General features: G+C 45.9%; 1 protein-coding gene across 1 annotated transcript in view; it reads left to right on the top strand.

Annotated features, from left to right (window-relative positions):
* Nucleotides 1–20,610, top strand: part of MAP4K5 (mitogen-activated protein kinase kinase kinase kinase 5) — a 686,515-nt gene that overhangs the window by 361,476 nt on the left and 304,429 nt on the right. The window contains exon 17 of the mRNA XM_078659722.1: nucleotides 15,927–15,969. Within this exon, the coding sequence (XP_078515848.1) occupies nucleotides 15,927–15,969 (43 nt within the window). The remainder of the gene's footprint in view (nucleotides 1–15,926; nucleotides 15,970–20,610) is intronic.

Genomic DNA, 20,610 nt, shown 5'->3' with positions numbered 1-20,610 from the left:
TGTCACCCGCGCTCCGCCGAGCGGAGCGCTGCTTTATGGCGCCTCCTGGCGCTGTCCGATGTCAGAAGGCAGCGCCGCCGCTGAGGCTGCCGGGAAACGTAGTCCCGGGGCAGCGGCGCTGTTAGGAACAAGAGCATACACATTCCTGCCAATTCAATTCCTTCGACCCAGTTACACAATGTTTTAAAATTAAAAGTTGAAACAGTACTTTTCACAATTGGTTTGCCAAAGAAACATTGCTAGTCATATTAAGTTTATACATTTTTCACAGAAACTTTGTATGGTAGATTGGAATGCATAAAGTAACCAGAATACATTTCGTATTCCTCAGAGGAGTAGATAGTTTTATGGCTCAAAAGCACACAAGCTGCCGCCTGTGCACACCCCATGGGCTAATTAGCCCACCTGGTTCCTTTAAGGTCCTACCTATTCGCCATGCCCATCCTCGGTCTCAGTAAAAACATCCTGCCCTTAACCGTTCAGCTGTTTGACACCACAGAGGCCTTTTTAGGGTATGGATGCAGACCCCCTTCTACCACAAACACCTTCAACTCTGAGTGCACTCTGAACATCATTCTTCATCTGAAAATCTGTACTCTTAGACTGACTGCTTGCCTGTCAAACAGATCCTCGAGGCACATCTCCGCCGCTGGATCTCACCACTCAACCTACACCCCTTAACAACACTCAGACCTGGTAGTGCATTTGAATGAGATGTCTCTCCAATTGCACTGTCTCTCATATGAACTCCATGACCGGAAAGACCTCTCAATTGAGCCCCTACCCATGCACAGTTCTCTCACTTCCCTAGGAAAGCTGTCCATAGTCCCCGCTAGCGCAATCCCTTGCCTCGTCCAACACTCTTTGCACCATATCTCTAAAACCCTACCCCTCCCTAATGCCCCCTCCTGCCCTAGAAGAATGCAGGTAAATCTTGCAACCAGGGATATAGAGGAGCAACTTCTCTCTTACTCTATCAATCTAGGCACCGGCAAGAACCCTCTAGAGCAAATTAAAGCCATTCATTCAAACCCGCACAGGGAATCCTCACACAACCTCAGAGTAGTAAATAGTGACAACCCCAAGAGAGTGAACATCACGCAGACTCATACCGCACACAACTGTACGGCTGAAGTGTACTTCTCAACTGCAGATCAGCCAGTAATATCATCCTCACGGAATCCTGGCTTAATCCCTCTTCCACTACTATCCTAGACATCCTAGTTCCTCCGAGTCATGATATAATCTGTCTTGACTTATCTAAGAAGCAGGGAGGTGGCCTAGCTTGTATACACTGAAACACACTATCGGCTTCCCACACAGAGACTACCCCTCCACCCTCCAGTGAACACCTTTGCCTAAACATTGAAAGTAGTCACCTACCGGTTTGCAAACTTCATATGTTCTACCAGTCATCCACCCCACCCCGCCCCCCCCGGGAGACCATCTCTCCTTCATTGAATAAATAATGGAAATCATCTCCTGCAATGTCGACTCCTCAGTGTCACAAATCTCCCTCAGTGATTTATACGTTCACTGGTCTAACCCTAATGACCAGGCGGTAACCGGCCTAAAATCATTCTTATTGGATCACGAGATGATTAGTACTAAAGGAGAAATTCTTGACCTCATGATATCTTAAGGAAACACCATCACACTGGATGACATTACCCCATGTGATTGGTTCGACCATTACATCATCTCCTTCCGTATTAACAGGGATGTGGTACTGAGGAAGAATCAGCCGAAGAAAACTAAGCAAAGGAAAAAGGACCTCAGAAATATCAACTCGGAAGATCTAACAACCTACGGTGAATTTGCCTTGTCTTCACAAACCGACATGACGGATGTTCTTGATCTCACTGGATTCTATAACTCGACTAACTCTAATATTATGGATTCCATAGCACCATTACAACAAAAAAATGCCTCTTCCAAAATCAACAGCAATATAAACTCGGAACGTCGCAACTTAAAGGCAGCCGCACGATCCTGGAGATTCAAACTCTCATTGGAGCATTTAAAAGTCCTTAGATCGGTAAGGAGTTCTTATAATTAAAAAATCAAGAATGCTAAGGCTGATTACTTCAGATCCCAACTTAATCAAGCCTCAAACCGACCCAAGAAACAGTTTGAAATTGTACACAACAATCGGTGAAAGCACCCAACCACCCTGGAAACGCCTCTCCTTCATGCAACGACCTGGCTGCTTTATTTAAAGAGAAAACAAAACTCATCAATACTGACCTTGAATCCAAGAAGGCTCTTCTGTCAGCATCCGACACTGTGCCTCCTCCGGCTTACTATGAGAGGCTGGATCCACTTAGTCTTTGCACCAAGAACGATGCATCATGGGGTAATTTTAATCCCCTCAGCGAAAGAGACATCTGCAAAACACTTCATAGTATCAACCCTTCGTATCACTTCAGCGATCCGCTGCCACCAAACTTATTCAAAGAAACCAAGGATGCTTTCATCCCCCTGTGGACAAAGATTGTCAATGCTTCATTGTCACAGGCACAGGGCATGATGCCCCGAATGCCTAAAAGCAACTCAGGTTACACTCATTCTAAAAAAAACGAATGCAGATAGAACTGATCTCAACAACTTCCGCCTGATCTCCAACATCCCGACACTGGCTAAGCTCCTTACAAAATGTGTGCAATCGCAACTCTGCACTCACTTAGATAACTTCCAACTCCTGGATCAACATCAATCCGGTTTTCGGAGTGGTCACAGCGCGGAATCGGCGCTCACTCACATTATGGATTACATGTTAAAAATGCTAGACCAAAACGATTCCTGCCTCCTAATCCTCCTTGAAATTTCTTCTGGGTTTGCCACTGTTAATCACGACGTCCTGTTATCCGTTCTTGAGCACAGGACGGGCATTTCTGGTGTGGTATTGCAATGGTTCTCGTCATTCCTGCAAAACAGATCCCAAAGAGTCAAGGTGAATCAATCCTCATCCCACCACGGGGGTCCCACAAGGGTCTGCCTTATCTCCCATACTCTTGAACATATTCCTGGAACCTTTAGCAAATGCACTAAATTCCACGAATACTCTTTTTCACATGTTTGCGGATGACCCGCAACTTTACCTAAAAATCACCTCCTCCGAAGATTTCACTTCACTCAACTCGCCCCTTACGTATACTCAAAACTGGCTAACTGAGAATCACCTCTTACTCAACACCTCCAAAACTGAATTCCTTCTCATATCTACGCCTAATCGCACCCCCAAGATAGACCGCTGGATGAAACTCCTCACAGCCTTCAACTGCTCTCCTCATATTATTGACTCAGCCAAATCTCTCGGAATCACCCTAGACATGCACCTGAACAAGCCTGGTGTGGTGGCGCAGTGGACTAATGCATCCACTGTAGGGACCTGTGTTCGACCTCATGGTCACAGGTTCTAATCCCGGCGGGTCCACTCAGCCTTTCATCCATCTAAGGTCGATAAAATGAGTACCATTGTGTTGGGTAACAATATACATCTGTTATTCAGCGCCTTGAGACCTTCGGGTGATACGTGCGCTTTACAAATGTACATGTTATGTTAACATGAAGAATCATATTAGTAAGGTATGCAAAGATCCTAACCACCAGTTGAGGTTACTTGGGAATCTCAAACCATTCCTTTCACAAGATGACCTTAAGCAGGTGGTCAAAGCACTTGTTTTGCAGAGGCTTGACTATGGCAGTGCTACGGTCTGTCGCCTCCCCAAATATACCTTGGCACCTCTAAGGGCTTCCTTGAATGCCACATCCAGACTGATTACGGGTACAAAGAGAAATTATCACATTTCCCCATCCTTAAAATACCTAAATGAGTTGCCACTGGAAGCTAGAATACAACTAAAGATTGCCTGCATGACCCACAAAGCCCTCCATCTCAATACCCTCCGTTACCTGGTGCAAAAGCTAGAACTATCAGAAGGGGTCAGATCATCAAGAAGTGCAAACTCCTTCCTCTTGAAACCACAGATTTTCCACAAAAAGAGAATGAAGCACAGAGCTTTCTCAGGTTCCACCCCGAAGATTTGGAACTCTCTCCGACCGGAAGTCTGCAGAATCTCATCAACAGCTTCTTTCAAAAAGGAAGTGAAAACAATCCTTATAAACAAGTTCTTGCCTTAAATGACCATGACTCGTCTGTTTCACTCCCCGTGCTTGGATTATCTTCTTTAGGAGTCTATCACTTGTGAAGCCCAGACTTGTTCGGTTATACTATCACTAGTTATGTTTGTTCTTCTCCAAGCACGTTTTTATACTATTTAAATGTGTTATTTTGATACCCCCTCTTCATTGATGCTTGCATTCATTCTCAAATGACTTTTCAAATTGTGAAGCGCTCGGATACCCATCTGGGCCTGGTTAGTGCTATACAAAACGTTATAAATAAATACAAATAAAATCAAACTCTTACATGCAGCACACTCTGCCTGTATCATGCATGTTCTACCTGGTATAGGTCTTTTGTTGTTTGAATTTCTGAGGAAGCACCTCCTTGTTACAAGTTATGCAAATAGCATGGGCCTCTCATGTATGACTAGGTAGACCCTGGTCCGCAGACACATACATCACCAAAAAGAAGAGGAAACCCTAAGCCATCATACACGTGGTCCTAGACTTTACAAGAGGAAGCATTTTATGTGATCTTCAAGCTCAAGCAGTTACCAATGGCTTCCTACTTATCTTGCATCCTACGTAGGCTACCCCATCTCATATCCCAACAGCATAATATTGTTGTATCTTTCCCTTCTATTCCTCCGTTGAGGAAAAGCGAATCTTACCCTCAAGGTGTCTCCAGTGTGAAAGCCTCTTCCTTTGTTTTCTCATTCTGTTCTTTCATTTTCTCTCTCCATGTCAGTCCCTACTACTTTTTCATGTTTCTGACAACACTTTTTCATGGTGGTCTAGCATATGGGGGTCCACTAATTCCTGCTCTGTCCTAGCCCTGTCAGCCAAGTCTTGTTTCATAAACTTTTATTTGATTGCCACATATTATTGCAACCATAAAAAGTGCAAATAAAAACATTAAAATTATGCATTGTTAAAAAGACGTTTTTAGGAGCAAATCTATCGTATTGTAAACAAAAGTGTAAAAAATAAAAATGAGAATTTACTCATAATTACGTAGATATTTGATACAGGCTTTTAAAAAATTTGCTACATATTTCGCTGTGAAACTGGAGTTCAGACATTGCAAAGATAGGTATGCTGGGCGACAGGTTCTTAGGCCTATTAATCTTAACAAAGGCAAGATCCAAACCTTCCTGGGAAAAGAATAAAATTTACAGGAAAAAAGAATGTGTATAGTTGATTGGGAAGAAACATTGTCACAGGGACAGGGAATGATGATGGGGGACCAGTTTTGTACATTTGGAAAGGTTACGAGCCAGAAAAAAGAATTGAAACGAAACCTTGTTAAAAGATACTTTTCAAAATTGTTCAAAAGGAGGGTTGGATGCCCACATGGGTCTGCACAGCGATGATTTGAGAGTTTGTGGGTTTACCAGTTCCACCGAGCATCGAAGGTCTCTTAAATGCGACAGACATAGTTTTTTAAGTTCTTTCCTCGATATGTCGGTCATGCTCGGGGGGTCGTTGAAAAAGTTAGTACGGACCATCTCCCGGCTGAAGTTCCTTATGTATACTAGCCAGGGTATATTTTCCCAATTGTCAAGAGCTATACAGTCCAAGATTAAGGAGCATGTTAAATGGCACTCCTCGTTGGTCCATATACGGTGCCACAATAGCATGGGTTGGCATCGAATGGTGTCCGTGATATAATCCATGCCTAGTTCAGCTAGCGAGGCATAGGTTGGGGCACTGCGTGGTAGGGCCAATAAGTATTTAGCAAAGTCGTTCTTGATCATTTGGAGTGGACTTATCGGTCCGTAGCCCCAGACCCCTGCGCCATACGTTGCCACACTGTGACACTTAGCGTAATATATGGTAAGTAGTTCCGGGGGAGCCGGTTTCCCCAGTTTCCTTGAAAAGGATGTTAAGGCTGCAGTGGCTCTTAAAAAGAGCAGTTTTTTACTTGCCACTGCCTTTCGCCAACTCAAGGAATCATCCACCAGGATGCCCAAATAGGGATAGACGCGAGTTCTTTCAAGCTTGATCTTGTCAACAAAAATGGGTATAGGTCTTTTTATTTTAGGGCCATGGTGCATTAGGAATGTCTTTTTTATATTAACCTTAAGGCCGAGAGAGTCCATATAGGAGCAGTACTTTTTGAGCTGTACTTGAAGTTGGGTCAACGTCCTGGCGAAGATGACGGAGTCGTCCGCATATAGCAATGTTGGTATGGGGCGGTGTTTAATTTGCGGAAGGTCCTGGCTCCCTTCTAGCATGGCTGCTTCAAGTCCATTGGTGTACAAGTTGAACAGGAAGGGAGCCAGTACACAGCCCTGTCTTACTCCTTTTGTTATTTGAAAGGGGGAGGTGAGTTCTCCACTGATCCCGTACCTTACTCTTGCTGTGGCGTCTGAATAAAGTTCGCGCAAGAATGCTAAAAGAGCAGGATCAACGCCCATTTCCCCGAGCAAAGACCAGAGTTTCGCATGCTGTACACAGTCGAACGCTGCACTGAGGTCGACGTATACAAGAAATAGATGACCCTTTTTTGCGTTCACGTATTTCCCGATCAGGAGGGCGAGGTTCAAGACCTGTTCTACGGTCCCAAGACCCGCCTGGAACTCGTATTGAAGGTCGGTTAAGATGGAATTTGTTGCTGCCCACTCCTGGAGACGTTCCAACAGCAAGCGTCCCGCTACCTTACCCAGGGAGTCCAGGAGGGAAATGGGTCTGTAGCAAACCGGATCATTCCGGTCGCCCTTTTTAAAAATAGGCAGAAGGATGGATGAGGACCAAGAGTCAATAAGGCCCGAAGTTGTTACCGCAGTCAGAACCTGGGTAAGAAGTGGGGACCAGAGCTCGATGTTATGTGTGAAGATATCCACCGGCACCCCATCTGGGCCGGGGGCCTTACCTGGTTTTGACATTTTTAGGGCCCTAACCACCTCCCCGTGCTCAAAACGGATATTTAATGGGAAAATATTTGGGGCCGCTGCTGAAACAGTGGTAGGGCTTCCCTCTGTCAGATTTATTTGGGGACCACCAAAGATTCTCGAAAAATGGGCGACCCATTCTTCTGCAGTTACTGCGACGTCGAGATGTTGAGATGACGACGGGTTTGACAAGAAGGGGGATTTTACAACTCGCCAAAAGTGTCCACTGTCCCTAGATCGACAGCTGTCATGAAGTTGTAACCATAAATTTGCTTTAATGTCTGTAGTTTGTTTTAAACTTTCGGCCTTATAGAGTTTTCTTAATTCTGCTATCACCTGGGGGTTTCTCGGGGTAGTCTGTAGAGCTGCCTTGAGATTAGAAAGTGCTTTCCGGCACCCAGGGATGAACCAGCCCTCGGCCGATGGTTTTCGTGCAATGGAGCGAGTTGATTCCTCTTTTATGATTCCCAAAATCCTGTCAAAGCTGGCCAGGACTATTTGGGGCGATGAGCAGGGATCTAGACAGTTGTTGACAGAAAGGATGGCTTTTTTGAGGACTTTCTCTGTTACAGCGTCAGGATCTATTTTTGCCCATTTCACTGAGAACCCATTCAGTTTGTCCATTTTTAACGACTCTTGTGTTAGCAGGCTTCTGGCATTTAAGTGTAGTGATACAGATTTTAATTGAATTAAGATTCTGTTAGGGAAATGGTCACTACAACTGTCTGACCCTGTGAAAAATGTTGTCAATTGGCCCCTTAGGTTCTGAGAGCAGAGGATAAAATCGATTGTGCTTGACAAACCCCTACCATGAAATGTTGGGGAGAAGTCGACTTGTGGGTGAACTAACTGATTTGCTATTCCAGCTCTAGCGTAAAGAGGCTCTCGTTCATGGAATTTCCGTTAGAACTATGTGCAAAATGGGCCAGAGGACAGTCAGTCTCATCGGACAGTCCGCAGATCCCATTTCTATGATTAGAGCATAGGGGGATGTTAAAATCGCCTCCCCAGATGATGTAAGCAGGGAGAGACGATGGCTTATTCAGCTGTGACCTTAAAAAGATGGTGACTTCATTTATTGTCTGCACACACTCGGAAGGTAAGAGATTGTTATATAGGTTTACCAGGAAGTAGGTGCATCTATTTTCAAAATGGATACTTAGGATTTGATAGCAAACCTCTTCTTTTAAGCTGGTAATTTTTGTAAGGGGGAGAGTGTTTGTTACGTAGACTACTAGACCACCCTTAGGTCTTCCGAAAAAACCCTGTGTTGCTGGTATAAAGAAGGTTTTATAACCCGCCAAATAGACGGGGACAGTTAGCCAAGTCTCCTGGAGACATAGGATGTGGTTCTCGTTAATCATATCCGCCCACGATTGCAAGTTGATCTTGGAACGTAGACCAGCAATGTTCCAAAATAGGACGGATAGAATCGTCACGTTAGATGGAAGGGAGGCACATGTTTGGCTGTGTGGAGTAGCTATGATTGCGTTATTGGTCATAGTTGTTAGAAGGGGGCTAATCCGAATCTCGGTTGGGGAGGGAGGTTTAGATCCCTCAATCACTGGAGACATTTGGCCAAGGAAAGATTCAGAATCAGAATCGTCCCCGACGTGTCCTGTGAGGACACAGAGAGGTGGAGAGGATAAGGAGGGATGGCCACGGGTAGGTGGCGATGGTGACAGGTTGGTATTTGATAATAAAATCACCGAAACTCTCTTTGGAGTTAGTGGAGAGCTGAATGTCCTCTGGAGCTGGTTATTGCAGTGTGAAGTGGCTGACGGTCAATCGACCGTTTCTAGACAGTCGTATCTATTTCTAGTTGGAAATCCTTGCCATCCCACCGAAGGGGCCTGTTTACTACTGGGATGCCAAGGTCGGGGTTGCCAGTCTCTGCTGCTATTTCTCTCAGTAAACCAAGGAGCCTCGTAATCCCAAGGCCTCTCTAGGGGATACTCCCAATTTGGAGCCATTGAGTATTGGTTGCTATATTTCGGAGGGTAAAAAAAGGAAAGATGATAAGCATCAATCCCCCCGCTCTTAGCTAGAGCTGGCCATGAGCAGATATGGTCGACAGTGGCCGAATCTTCACAGTTAACTACAATACAATCTCCCTGTATACTTTTGGGTTCAGTGCCTATCCACGATACTCTACGCACAGTAGAGATTCTACTAGTATGTGCGGATTGAGTTGGCCTATGGATGTTGAGCCATTGTAGAACTTTATTTTGAAGGGACCAGGATGGTTCCTTTGTACTTTCCGGAAGCTCAGGGACCCCCGTAAGAATGACGGTAAAGGGGGATGCTTCACGTGGAAGATGGATCGGGCGTCTAGACTTAATCCCCCTTTTCCCGTCACCTGGTGCATTTAACGTGGGGTACCGGGGTATTAAGGGTGGGATTGGTCTCTGGGTTAGTGGCTGAACAAGACCCTTGTCAGGAGTAGGCTGAGTTGGAACAGATTGCAGGGGGGCTAACTGGGTGGAAATAATACTCGAGGTCTTATCTACGGTCCCACTACCTGGAGTTGGGGGAACCGGGGTGAGTGGCTTCTTAACGTTTAGTTGAATAGTTTGAGGTATTGTTGTCTTTAGAGGTTTGGGCTCACTGGTTTTTTGGCCGCCTTTAGCGCTAGAACTTGTGGGAGTCCCCTTACTGTCCCCTATATTCTTATTCAATTGACCCACACTGTGGTGGCAAGGCGGTTTTTGGGTCAGTTTTGCGAGTTGTTTTTCAATAGCCATTATACTACGTTCTAGGGGTTGAAGATGGTGCTTTAGGATTTCCCTGAAACCTGCCAAAAGCTCGGTATTTGTACTGCATAGGCTGCAGGGCTCCCCCGCGTTTGCTGTGGTTGGAATAATTAAATTTGCAGGAAGATCTGTAAGGTTGATAGATTGTATGGTAGGGTCGTTTAGGACACCCTGTGCTATTTGGGGGTCAGATCTTTCTTTGGTAATTGTGACAGCTTTCGAATTTCTGGAATCTTTTTTCTGCTTGGGGACCGCTCCCTCCTTCACCCCCATATGCTGAGAGCATGCGTCTGGGTCTTGAGACTGTAATAACTGAAGGTCTGGTGTATTTTCTAGATTACCTAAGGAGTCTAAGTCTAGTGATAGATTCGAGACAGAAAGATCAATAGATTTCGGAATTGAATGAATTTCTGCTAGAACATTTGTTTGTGATTGCGATGATTGAATTAGTACTGGTATGTCTAGGGGAGATTTGGGCGGGGATCGGGCCAAGGCTAAGGGGCCCAGTGACGACCTTCTGGCTGTTGCGAGGTCTTGTGACACCCTTCGCTCTAGAAGGGATATACTTTGATTGATTACTTCGTTAGTTCTCGTAATGAAACGGTCAATAGGGCCGGTGGGCAGAGCGTTAGTCATGGCCGTCTTGCTTCTAGTCTCCCTGGTCATGATGATTAGACCTGGAACTCTACTTGATAGGTTACGTTTAATCTAGTGACTGTGGCGAGTAGTGACTAAACAGGAATACCTGGATCATTAGGTCGAGTAAAGCCTTGTATAAGAACCACGGGAAATGGCCCAGCCCAGCCTGGAACAGTCTAGAACGGGCTAAAACGGGTCCGCCCTTGGCCCGGGCTTCGCCCGGCGTCCCGCGAGACGGGGCTGATGGTGATTTTAAGCGCCTCCTGGCGCTCCCCAGTGACGCGGTTCGCCGCAAGGGCCTCTGGACATTGAAGTCCGCTTCTCACCGGTCTCCGCTCGGCGGCCCCTGCTCAGGATGTTAAAGAGCAGCCGCGCAGCGGGAGACGGGCGGGCGGGTCCGCGCTGGCTCAGGTGATGAGAGGGGGCTTGGTAACACAGCGTGCAGAAGTTCACGGGCGGCAGCAAACACAGTAACAAAGGCGTAGGAGGTTCCCACCCCTCAATGGGGCTGATGGTGATTTTAAGCGCCTCCTGGCGCTCCCTAGTGACGCGGTTCGCCGCAAGGGCCTCTGGACATTGAAGTCCGCCCCTCACCGGTCTCCGCTCGGCGGCCCCTGCTCAGGATGGTAAAGAGCAGCCGCGCAGCGGGAGACGGGCGGGCGGGTCCGCGCTGGCTCAGGTGATGAGAGGGGGCTTGGTTGCACAGCGTGCAGAAGTTCACGGGCGGCAGCAAACACAGTAACAAAGGCGTAGGAGGTTCCCACCCCTCAATGGGGCTGATGGTGATTTTAAGCGCCTCCTGGCGCTCCCCAGTGACGCGGTTCGCCGCAAGGGCCTCTGGACATTGAAGTCCTCCCCTCACCGGTCTCCGCTCGGCGGCCCCTGCTCAGGATGTTAAAGAGCAGCCGCGCAGCGGGAGACGGGCGGGCGGGTCCGCGCTGGCTCAGGTGATGAGAGGGGGCTTGGTTGCACAGCGTGCAGAAGTTCACGGGCGGCAGCAAACACAGTGACAAAGGCGTAGGAGGTTCCCACCCCTCAATCAAGCCAAGTCATCTGCCAGTGTGTTATCCATCGTCGCCTTTATATGGCCTTCCTACGCAAGTGCCTATTCGCCATATGCTTTATCGAGCTGTCTATCTGACCCCACTAGGTCTGACTCTGTGTATTGAGAGTCAACCTTTGGCTAGTGAAGCGCCCTGCTGAGCAAATCTGTATTTGAGCTTGTCTTTTTTTAGTTTAGAACAATTCCCAGTAGGCACTGCCTGAGATTACTGGTAGGCTTCCCCCATGTTATCGGGGGTAGCCTGGGAAGAACTTCTGCTGAGAACCTTTAGACTGCAAGGCCTCCCATATCATGTGCAAAAACAGTTTTGTTGTCCAGATAGCAGCGTTAAGGGTATGTCTTGTGCAGTTTGACTGACATCAAGGTATTTTCTGTGAAAATAATTGAATTGGACAAACTTGTTGATTCTAGCATTGCTGGAAATCATTTTTATCTGTATGCACACCTTTTCCAATTCATAATCTATGATGGGCTCCAGGTTGTCTACTACCTCCCATCTTACCTTGGCACTTATGTCCTCCCTTTCCCCTCTTGAGTGCTGCCTAGCTATTCGATACCAAGTGTCTCAGCAAGGCCATTTCAAATAATGTTGTTAGCATTTACAATACTAGTCGTGCCTTTGGGAAGTCACTCCATAACTCCTTATTAGTTTTTGCCAATTTTCTATGCTGTAAAAACGGTCCTTTTACATGAAATGGTACTTCGGAGTCTGCAAACCATCATAAACCTTCCATGTGAGTATAGGTTCCTAACTGACTACTGTTTCCCAGACTTTGCTCACTGGGACCGCTAGAATGCAATTTTTGGGGAATATGTACCCTCATCATTAGCAACTCCTGCAGGACCACTCCGTTATGAGTGCCCTTGAGCAGGTCTGTTTCCTAGCTGGATCAGTAATCTAATCAATGTATTTCGTGCTGTAACTGTGTGCTATGCATTATAGCTCCAGGTTTTGCAGGCCCTGTTTACTCCATCCCATAACTGTTTCTCGTTGTCAAAATGGGCACCTGGACTATTTTCACCAGCATGGTAAGGTGTTACAAAAGGCCATGGGCTCCTTCAGACCAATCACCACCTGCCCCATATTCCATCTATATTGCTCTTGTGAGTCATGTGCCAGCTTAATGTCTAAATATCTAAAGTGCACTGGTTACCATAAAATGTCCAGGACTGGGAGCAATCCAAACGCTTGCCCAGCCACCCACAGCAAGGGGAACATACTGGTCTTAACCTGATTCACTGGCAGCCCAGATATTTTCCCAAAGTGTAGTGGCACCTACATCAGAAGTGGGACAGACTCCATCAGGTTTCGGAGCTAGATCAGTATGTCTTTTGCCAACATTAACACCACATGTTTGGTGTCGCTTTTCTCTAAGCTCTTAACTCCAGTTGCAGTATGTGGTGCAGCCTCTCTATTGCCAGGGAAAAGTGGAAGGGGGCGATAAGGAGACACCCTTGTCTGGTTTCTCTTCTGTGGGCTAAATATTTGGGATTATTCTGCCATTGCTTACCCCGTTCTGTGCTCACCGTACGAAGTGCTGATATACCCTAAAAAGTCTGGCTTGAAACCCATCCCAGAAATTGCAGGCTATTCCACCTTGACCTCCCTTTAGCATCCTCCACTTTCTCAGACCGGTATTGGTTACGGTCGGAGAAGCACAAAGCTTATTCTGCGTCTTTTGAGTAGAGATTTATTTGTTCTAGAGCTGTCCATAGTCACCACAGCTTCCAGTGCTAGAGCTGTGAGTATTCTTCCGCTGCTCTGTGACCAGGGACTGAGTCCCATAACTCCGGGATGGCCCATCATCAGCTATCCTCAAACGTTATTGATACATTTTGTTGTTTTTGGATGGTTTATCCAGCTTGTCCTTTCTCACATCTCCTCTGTGGTCCAGCTGCCACAGTATTTGGTGTTGCAGACATCGAATGTCCCACCTGTAACTGTTGACAGGACCCCTTGCCGCTCCTTCAACCGGGAATTGGAGATCAACCAGGTTACATTGCCTCAGAGTGGTCTTCGCTATCAGGTTGCACTACTGCTCCTTGTTTTGCACCTTCAGTCAGTGATTCTGCCACCCCATGTTCTTCCCTCCTGGGGAAGGGGATAGTTCCCTTCCCGCACTTTTCTTTCAGCTCTTGATTGTCTCTCGCTTAAGCTTGCCTCTCCATCTGGTCCTGCAACTTGAACCCCAGCACATCCTTATCACAACAACCACACACAAGGCACCCGAGGTCTCATGTGCATCAACGTGTAGGGCAAATAATCCGTTTTCCTCCTCCCCTTTTATTTTGAGTTACCCTTGCCATCATGGGGCCATGCTTGAACAGTCCCCCAAGCAATTCCAGGCCTTCTGGTGCTGCTGGGTTGCCTGCCAGCTGGTGGCAGCACCTACCGATCCCAATATCTGTGTTCAGTCTGAAAGGGCTCTCTCTTCCCTGTGCGCCTCCAACCCAGTTATTCTTATCCAACTCCAACGCCATATTTTGGGCCCAAATCTCCTCTTACTGTACCTTCCCCAAGTCCTAGAGCCATCACATCCAAACATTTCAGCCACTTCCTCCTGCCTCGATAGAGCTTTGCAGCTACTGCCCTTATTTGTAGGCTGAGGTCACCATTTCGTGCATGCAATTTCTTAATTCATGGGACAGCCACATCACCTTCAGGGTGTTCCTGCCCACTCAGACTCCGCTTCTCTTCTGCTGTTCTCCACACTTTTCTGCTGATCTCTGGTAACTCGGTCAAATGACGTACGCCAGATAGTTTTGGTGGCCAATGTATGCAGCACGTTTTCTTCAATTTAGATCAATTCCTCCAGGGAGCACAAAACTCTGCACCTTAAACCTTTGTTGCATTTAAATCTGATGAGAATTTTGCATCTTAAACTACTACGGTTGCATTGTAGCTGCTGGACAAAGAAGTCTTCATCCACACTGCTTGTCTACAATATGTTGGTCTGCTCCCCCTTAACGAACACCAAAACGTCAATAATGAGTAGAGTTTTTTTAATATCTTTACACAGGATATAGTCTCTGTACACCTGTATTATGTTATAAAGCTGTTTTTCTCTATGGCATGTCGTTTGTTGCTCGAACAGACTCTGAACTAGACCTAATGTTGCATCCATTTCACATACCGCTGACTGGCATGTATCTAAATAGTACTACTATCCAGTACTACTGCCACAACGTTAAAGCAGACATTTCTGCCATAACACGAGCTACACTTTGACAAAGATAATGCACACCTTAAAAAAAATTATGCTGCAGCGCCAAGTAAAGTGTAAAAAAAGTAAGTTGAGATGTCCAAATCAAAGAATTCTGTAGACCACATGGAGTACATGGATTTAGAATACCTTAAAGATTCTAAATGTAATGTAGTATAACAATTGTAGTCTTATTAAGGAAGGGGTGTGATTTAATCTACACCACTACTTAGGACCAGAGCCACACCCTCTCAAAGGCTGTGTTGAAGCCTGGCGGGCCTCTTCTATCCATGAGTTCTTTGTGATCCGTATGGTTTTGTATGGCGAACTCTGATTATTGCCCTGTGCTTCGAGGTACATATCCACTTCAGATACAGAAGGGCTGGATCCAAGCCAGATTTTCAGGAAAACGACTATGATATGAAATTGAAATATATGTACCCACTGCATTTATTTTGCACAGACATCCTGAAAGTCTGGCATTAAGATACCCGCCTTCTCCTATAGAGATATTCCCGCTTTAAAAGGTGGAATTATCTGTTTATTCTACAAGATCTGTTCTGCCATAAAAAAATTCGGGATGGACTGTGCCTGGTTGAGTAAGTAGGTTAATAGTCACCTCTCATAACAGTATTAATGGAATCCTCGACATGATTGATTTAATCTGAAATAGAAGTTTGTAGGCTGATCCAGCTGGGAAGTTTAGAAGTCTGTTGCCATAGATGAACTGAGTGCACCTATAGAATCTAGGACATTTATTTTCATTTGCATAACAAAAGGAGTTAATATGAGAGAGTCCACAACACAGAGCTTCTTGATGAGCTCAAATCACTTTTGTGTGAAGGAAGCCTAGGTATATATGAAATCCTATATTGTTTTGACAGGAAGAACAAATACATATAATTCTATTTTCAATAGAAAAGTCCTAAATGTGGCTTTTAAAATAAAATCTTGTAAGGTGTTTTACTCCTGTTAAGCTTGAGATGTAACAGGCAGAACTATAGTGAGAAACAAAGATTAAGTATTGTCACATTTTTGTTTTTGGTATCTGGACGATTGTGGATATACTTAATGGAGTAGTGTAAAGTGAACTGTAAATATTTCACAACATAAGCATAAACGATAAATCTGAAATCACCAGTAAGATATTCACATGGTGGCTCATGAAACTCTCTATATAAGTATGTATGTAAGGTGCTTTGTGCTTGCCAAATGTAAATAATGTGTTTCTGTCATTGTGCTATAGATCAACGCTAAAACGAATAGTGCCACCCCCGCTACCTCCCAAGGTAAGCTCTGCAAATACCTAGACGGTTGAAGATGTTGAATGCAAAGGCTAGATAAAAAATATTGCTAAGGAATATTCTTTCTCATGTATTGAATTCCTATTAGATTTGCAAGTCACAAGCTTCGAATTATGTGAAGATCATTCTTCCGTGACTGATAAATGGAATACTCTTAAATTGAGTCTGGTAGTGCCTACTGTTCCCTGTGCCCTGGAATAGTAGAACTATGGTATTAAGCACTCCATAAGAAGCTATTTATTTTTTACTTTACGGGAATTTCCTATCCCAAGGGACATATGGTGGCTGGCATCTTTTATATTTTTGGGATACTCATATAATCTCCTTTGCCATGCTTGCAAAATGGATTTGAATTTGTACATGTGTAAGCTAGTGATGCCCTTAAAGAGTGCCGGGTTCTGTCAGCTCTCAGTTGAGCTACTTCTCCATTTCTGATGGATACTTCAAACAGTAGATTCCTAACCTTTATAATATCCTCAGGCACAAGACTGGATCAGGAAGATTTTTCAGTCTAGCCACTTCATGTCAGTAGGTGGTGTTATGCAGCTCTGTGTCTACTCAGTTCCGCCCCAGAAGTGACAGCTGGCAACTGCATATAAGTGTATTCAAAAAGAAGAGGGAGGGGGACCAGGAGCGTATTGATGGTCCAGTGCCCGTGCTTCAAATTAATCCAACAAGGCGGGCACTGTTCCAGAGGGGTTATGTGTTAGAGAAAAGAGAGCGGAAAAGGTGCTAGGTCGCGGACTCAGTGGTTAGATTGAGGGGGAAGGCCAAACTTGTCTCATGTTGCCCTCACACACCCCGAAGGATGTCATGCTTCATCATTGGGCAGTTGCTCCTCGTCGGGCCGGCGGTGCAATGCCCTACGGGTCCCCCGAAGGGTCACTTTAGCGGAAATCTTTTAGACAACTTTTAGACTTCTCTAACACATAACTCCTCTGGAACAGGGCCCCCCTTGTTGTAGTTGAACTGCATATAAGTGCCACCAAAGCTCGCTGACGTTTGTGCCTTTCTTTCTGCGTCTCCATAAGCGACACTGGAGCTAGCTTCTAACTTTTTCATGTCAATTGACTGGTTTTTTTCTCAAAATTCTTGTCCACTGTGCAGCAGACAATATCCCCTTATAAGTCTATATGATTTAGGGACTGTTGCAAGCAGATGTTTGTGACAGATCCTCATGAGATGAGTGCCCTTATGCAGCAGAAGACTTATCTTCATCATGGTCCAATAATTTGGGTAAGTCAGAGTTTAAAAAGAAGCATAAGAAGTTGTACCAGGCCGTGTCCCAGCCTTTCTCCTTCTGAGAAGTTGCAATGCATCAAGCCTCCCCTCGGTCTCACTCTCTTTCTAGGGACATGGGCGAAGCTGCTGCAGTTGGACTGGAATGAGCCTGAGCGATTGGCAGTGGCTGAGATCAATGTAAGCATTCCACCCATCACCTTGTTGTTGCAACCGGTTGAGGAGTTCAAAGACCTTTTCAAAATATTTGGCACCCTGCTGGATCTCTCTAGTGAGCCTTTGGTCCCCCAGGGTCTGCAAATGCCTCCAGTGGGGTTACCACCTGCGTGCCCACCCTTAGCACCAACTATGCCTCCCGAGCTAACTTCCAGTTCAGCGCCAATTCCGGAAATGACCCCATATGTGGACCCATGTTCGTCCCTACCATATGAACGCTGGCCCTATTTTCCGTTCCGACTCTAAACAATACCCCAATTTCGACCTCAGTTGAAGTCACAGCCCCAAACAGTTCCGACGTGCCCAGCCCTGTTCATTCTGACTGACAAAATAGTGCCTTTACTTAGGAGCCTACTTCCAGTCCAGGAAGAATTCCATACAAACCTGGTTCAGAATATTCAGGGTGGCCAAGATGTAGCCATTAGCCATTACAACCTACCAGGAACTGTTTTACTTGGTTACCTAGCAAACAGCTGGAGGGCTGTTTCTCGTGCCTTCAATGTCGGTTTCAATCAGTTGAGACAAGGCATGTTAATCATGACTACACTTCCAAAACTATATTCCCTACGGAATTGGATTGCCTCCTTTTAAATGTACGGTCCCTCCCAAAGCATCAACTGCAGATCTGGGACCTCATCTTTTCTAAGCAGCCTGATATATGTTTTTTTACTGAAACATGGTTGAAACCCCACACGATAACAGCAATCACACTAGGGGTTCCCTCAGGCTACAAGATCGTACACGCTGATCGGCCAAACAAAACAGGCGGGGGTTTAGCCATTATATTTAAGGACATATATAAGGTAACAATCTTAGAACAAAGATGTTGCCCTTTACTGGAAATGATGGCCTTCAAGATTAACCTGTCAGGAAACATTTCCTGGAGAGGTGCACTGGTGTATCGTCCACCAGCTCCCAACCCTGCTTTCTCTCTGTCCCTTTTGGAGATCTAGCCCCACACATTAAAGCCAAGGAGGATTTTATCCTCCTCGGGGATTTTAACATACACATGGATAATCCATTACTCCCCGAAACAATTCAACTAACGGCTGACTTGTCTAATCTTGGACTAGTGGCAATAAATAAAGGTGCAACACACATAGGAGGCCACACCCTGGATTCTATATTTACCAACTGCACCACAACCAGATGCTTTCCTGCCAAAGAAGTCTGCTGGTCAGACCACTTTTTAGTTGAGTTTTTCCTGGCAAGACTGGCTAAACAACCGCATAGAATACCTCCCTCGCCAATTCTCCGCCGCCAATGGCATAAAATATCTGTAGGAAATCTGCGTGAAAACTGGAAACAACCGTTATTTACAGAGGCTGACTCAGCAGAGTCAGCACTGGAGAAGTTTAATAATTCACTTAAACTTGCAATCGACACCTTGGCCCCTCTGAAATTACACAAGCAGTACCCTCCCACCAAGCAGGAAAAATGGCATACCCCCAACCTCAGGAAAGAAAAACAGAAATGCAGGCGATTAGAAAAAGCTTGGAGGTCATCTAAAAATGCAGAGCAAAAGGAAATTTTTCTAGAGGCCCAATCAAGCTATTATAAAAACATCAAGAAAGCAAGGAAAGACAACATCTCCCTTCAACTGGCAGAGGCAGGCAATTGCCCTCGGGAATTGTTTAAAATCCTGAAGAGTTTTGTAAAACCCGCAGCAATTGAGAGCCCCGACGACATATCACAAGAATTGTGTGATGAGATTTCTACGTTCTTTGAGGACAAAATTAATCTCATCTACAATAAAATTATGGCCTCAAGGGATTTAGGCATCACGACCTCCCTCCTAAAAAGTCCACTCTCACAGAATATAAACCCTCTACTTACCATTCCATCAGTCAGTGATCGAGATCTTCCACCCCTGATCAATCACATAAAAACTGGCTCTCCCAACGATTACCTCCCTGCCAAAATGGTGGCCCCTCTGATCACCCTCTTGGGACCCTCTATCCAGGCGGTTATGAATACCTCACTGGCTAAGGGACAAGTCCCAAGGGAATGGAAGATAGCGGTGGTAAACCCAATTAGGAAGAAGGCGGCCTCCCCCTGGACAGATCTTTCCAACCTCCGGCCCATATCCCTCCTACCCTACATCGGTAAGATGACAGAGAAGCACGTGAACACCCACGTATCAAACTATATCGAGGCAACGGAAGGCCTGGACCCTTCACAATCTGGGTTCAGGCCTAACCACAGCACCGAATCAGCCCTATTAGCAGTGACCAACAACATCAGGATGACACTGGACGGCGGGGGGTCAATGATTCTGGTGCTGTTGGATCTATCCGCTGCCTTCGATACGGTGTCTCACGAAGTGCTTCTCGACCGTCTGAGGGATGTGGGACTGGGAGGGACAGCTCTGTCGTGGATGGAGAGCTTTCTCTCCGACCGCTCTCAAGAAGTCAGGATGGGCTCCCATAAATCCACCCCCAGAGAGCTCACCAGGGGAGTGCCACAGGGCTCATGCCTAAGCCCCACATTGTTTAATGTGTACGTGGCCCCCCTGGCCGACTTAGTGAGGTCCTTTGGGTTTACCCCGGTGTCCTACGCCGACGACACCCAACTTCTATTCCCTTTTAAAACCTTAACACCTGCCCTGAAAAAATCCTTTGCAGACGGTATGAGGGCTGTCGCAAAGTGGATGGCTGAGAACTGCCTCCAATGTAATGTGGCCAAAACAGAGGTTTTATTGTTTGGAGATGCAGTGACACTATGGTCTGATGAGTGGTGGCCCTTAGAACTGGGACCAGTTCCCATCCCAAAGCAGACCGTGAAAAACTTGGGTGTGATATTCGATCAATCCCTGACATTCAAAGAACATGTCAACCAAGTTGCCGGCACATGCTTCAGGGCCATTGGACTATTGCGAAGGGTGTTTCCCTTTCTCTCTGACAACCATAGAAAAACCCTAGTCCAGGCACTAGTTATTAGTAGACTGGACTACTGTAATGGCCTTCTTTTATCTACCAATGAAGGCCAACTTAACAAACTACAAGTAGTCCAAAACACGGCGGCGAGGTTAGTCCTTAACGTACCATCTAGGACCCCCTCCCGTCCACTACTGACTGAACTTCATTGGTTACCAGTGCGGCAACGCACTAAGTTTAAAATCTTATGTACAATACACAAATGCTTGTCAGGAAATGGCCCAAAATATCTCAC

The sequence above is a fragment of the Lissotriton helveticus genome, chromosome 9 (assembly GCF_964261635.1).
Source record: "Lissotriton helveticus chromosome 9, aLisHel1.1, whole genome shotgun sequence".
In the NCBI taxonomy this organism is placed as follows: domain Eukaryota; kingdom Metazoa; phylum Chordata; class Amphibia; order Caudata; family Salamandridae; genus Lissotriton; species Lissotriton helveticus.
Note: the sequence above shows the minus strand (reverse complement) of the source record. Positions and strands in the feature narration are given on the sequence as shown.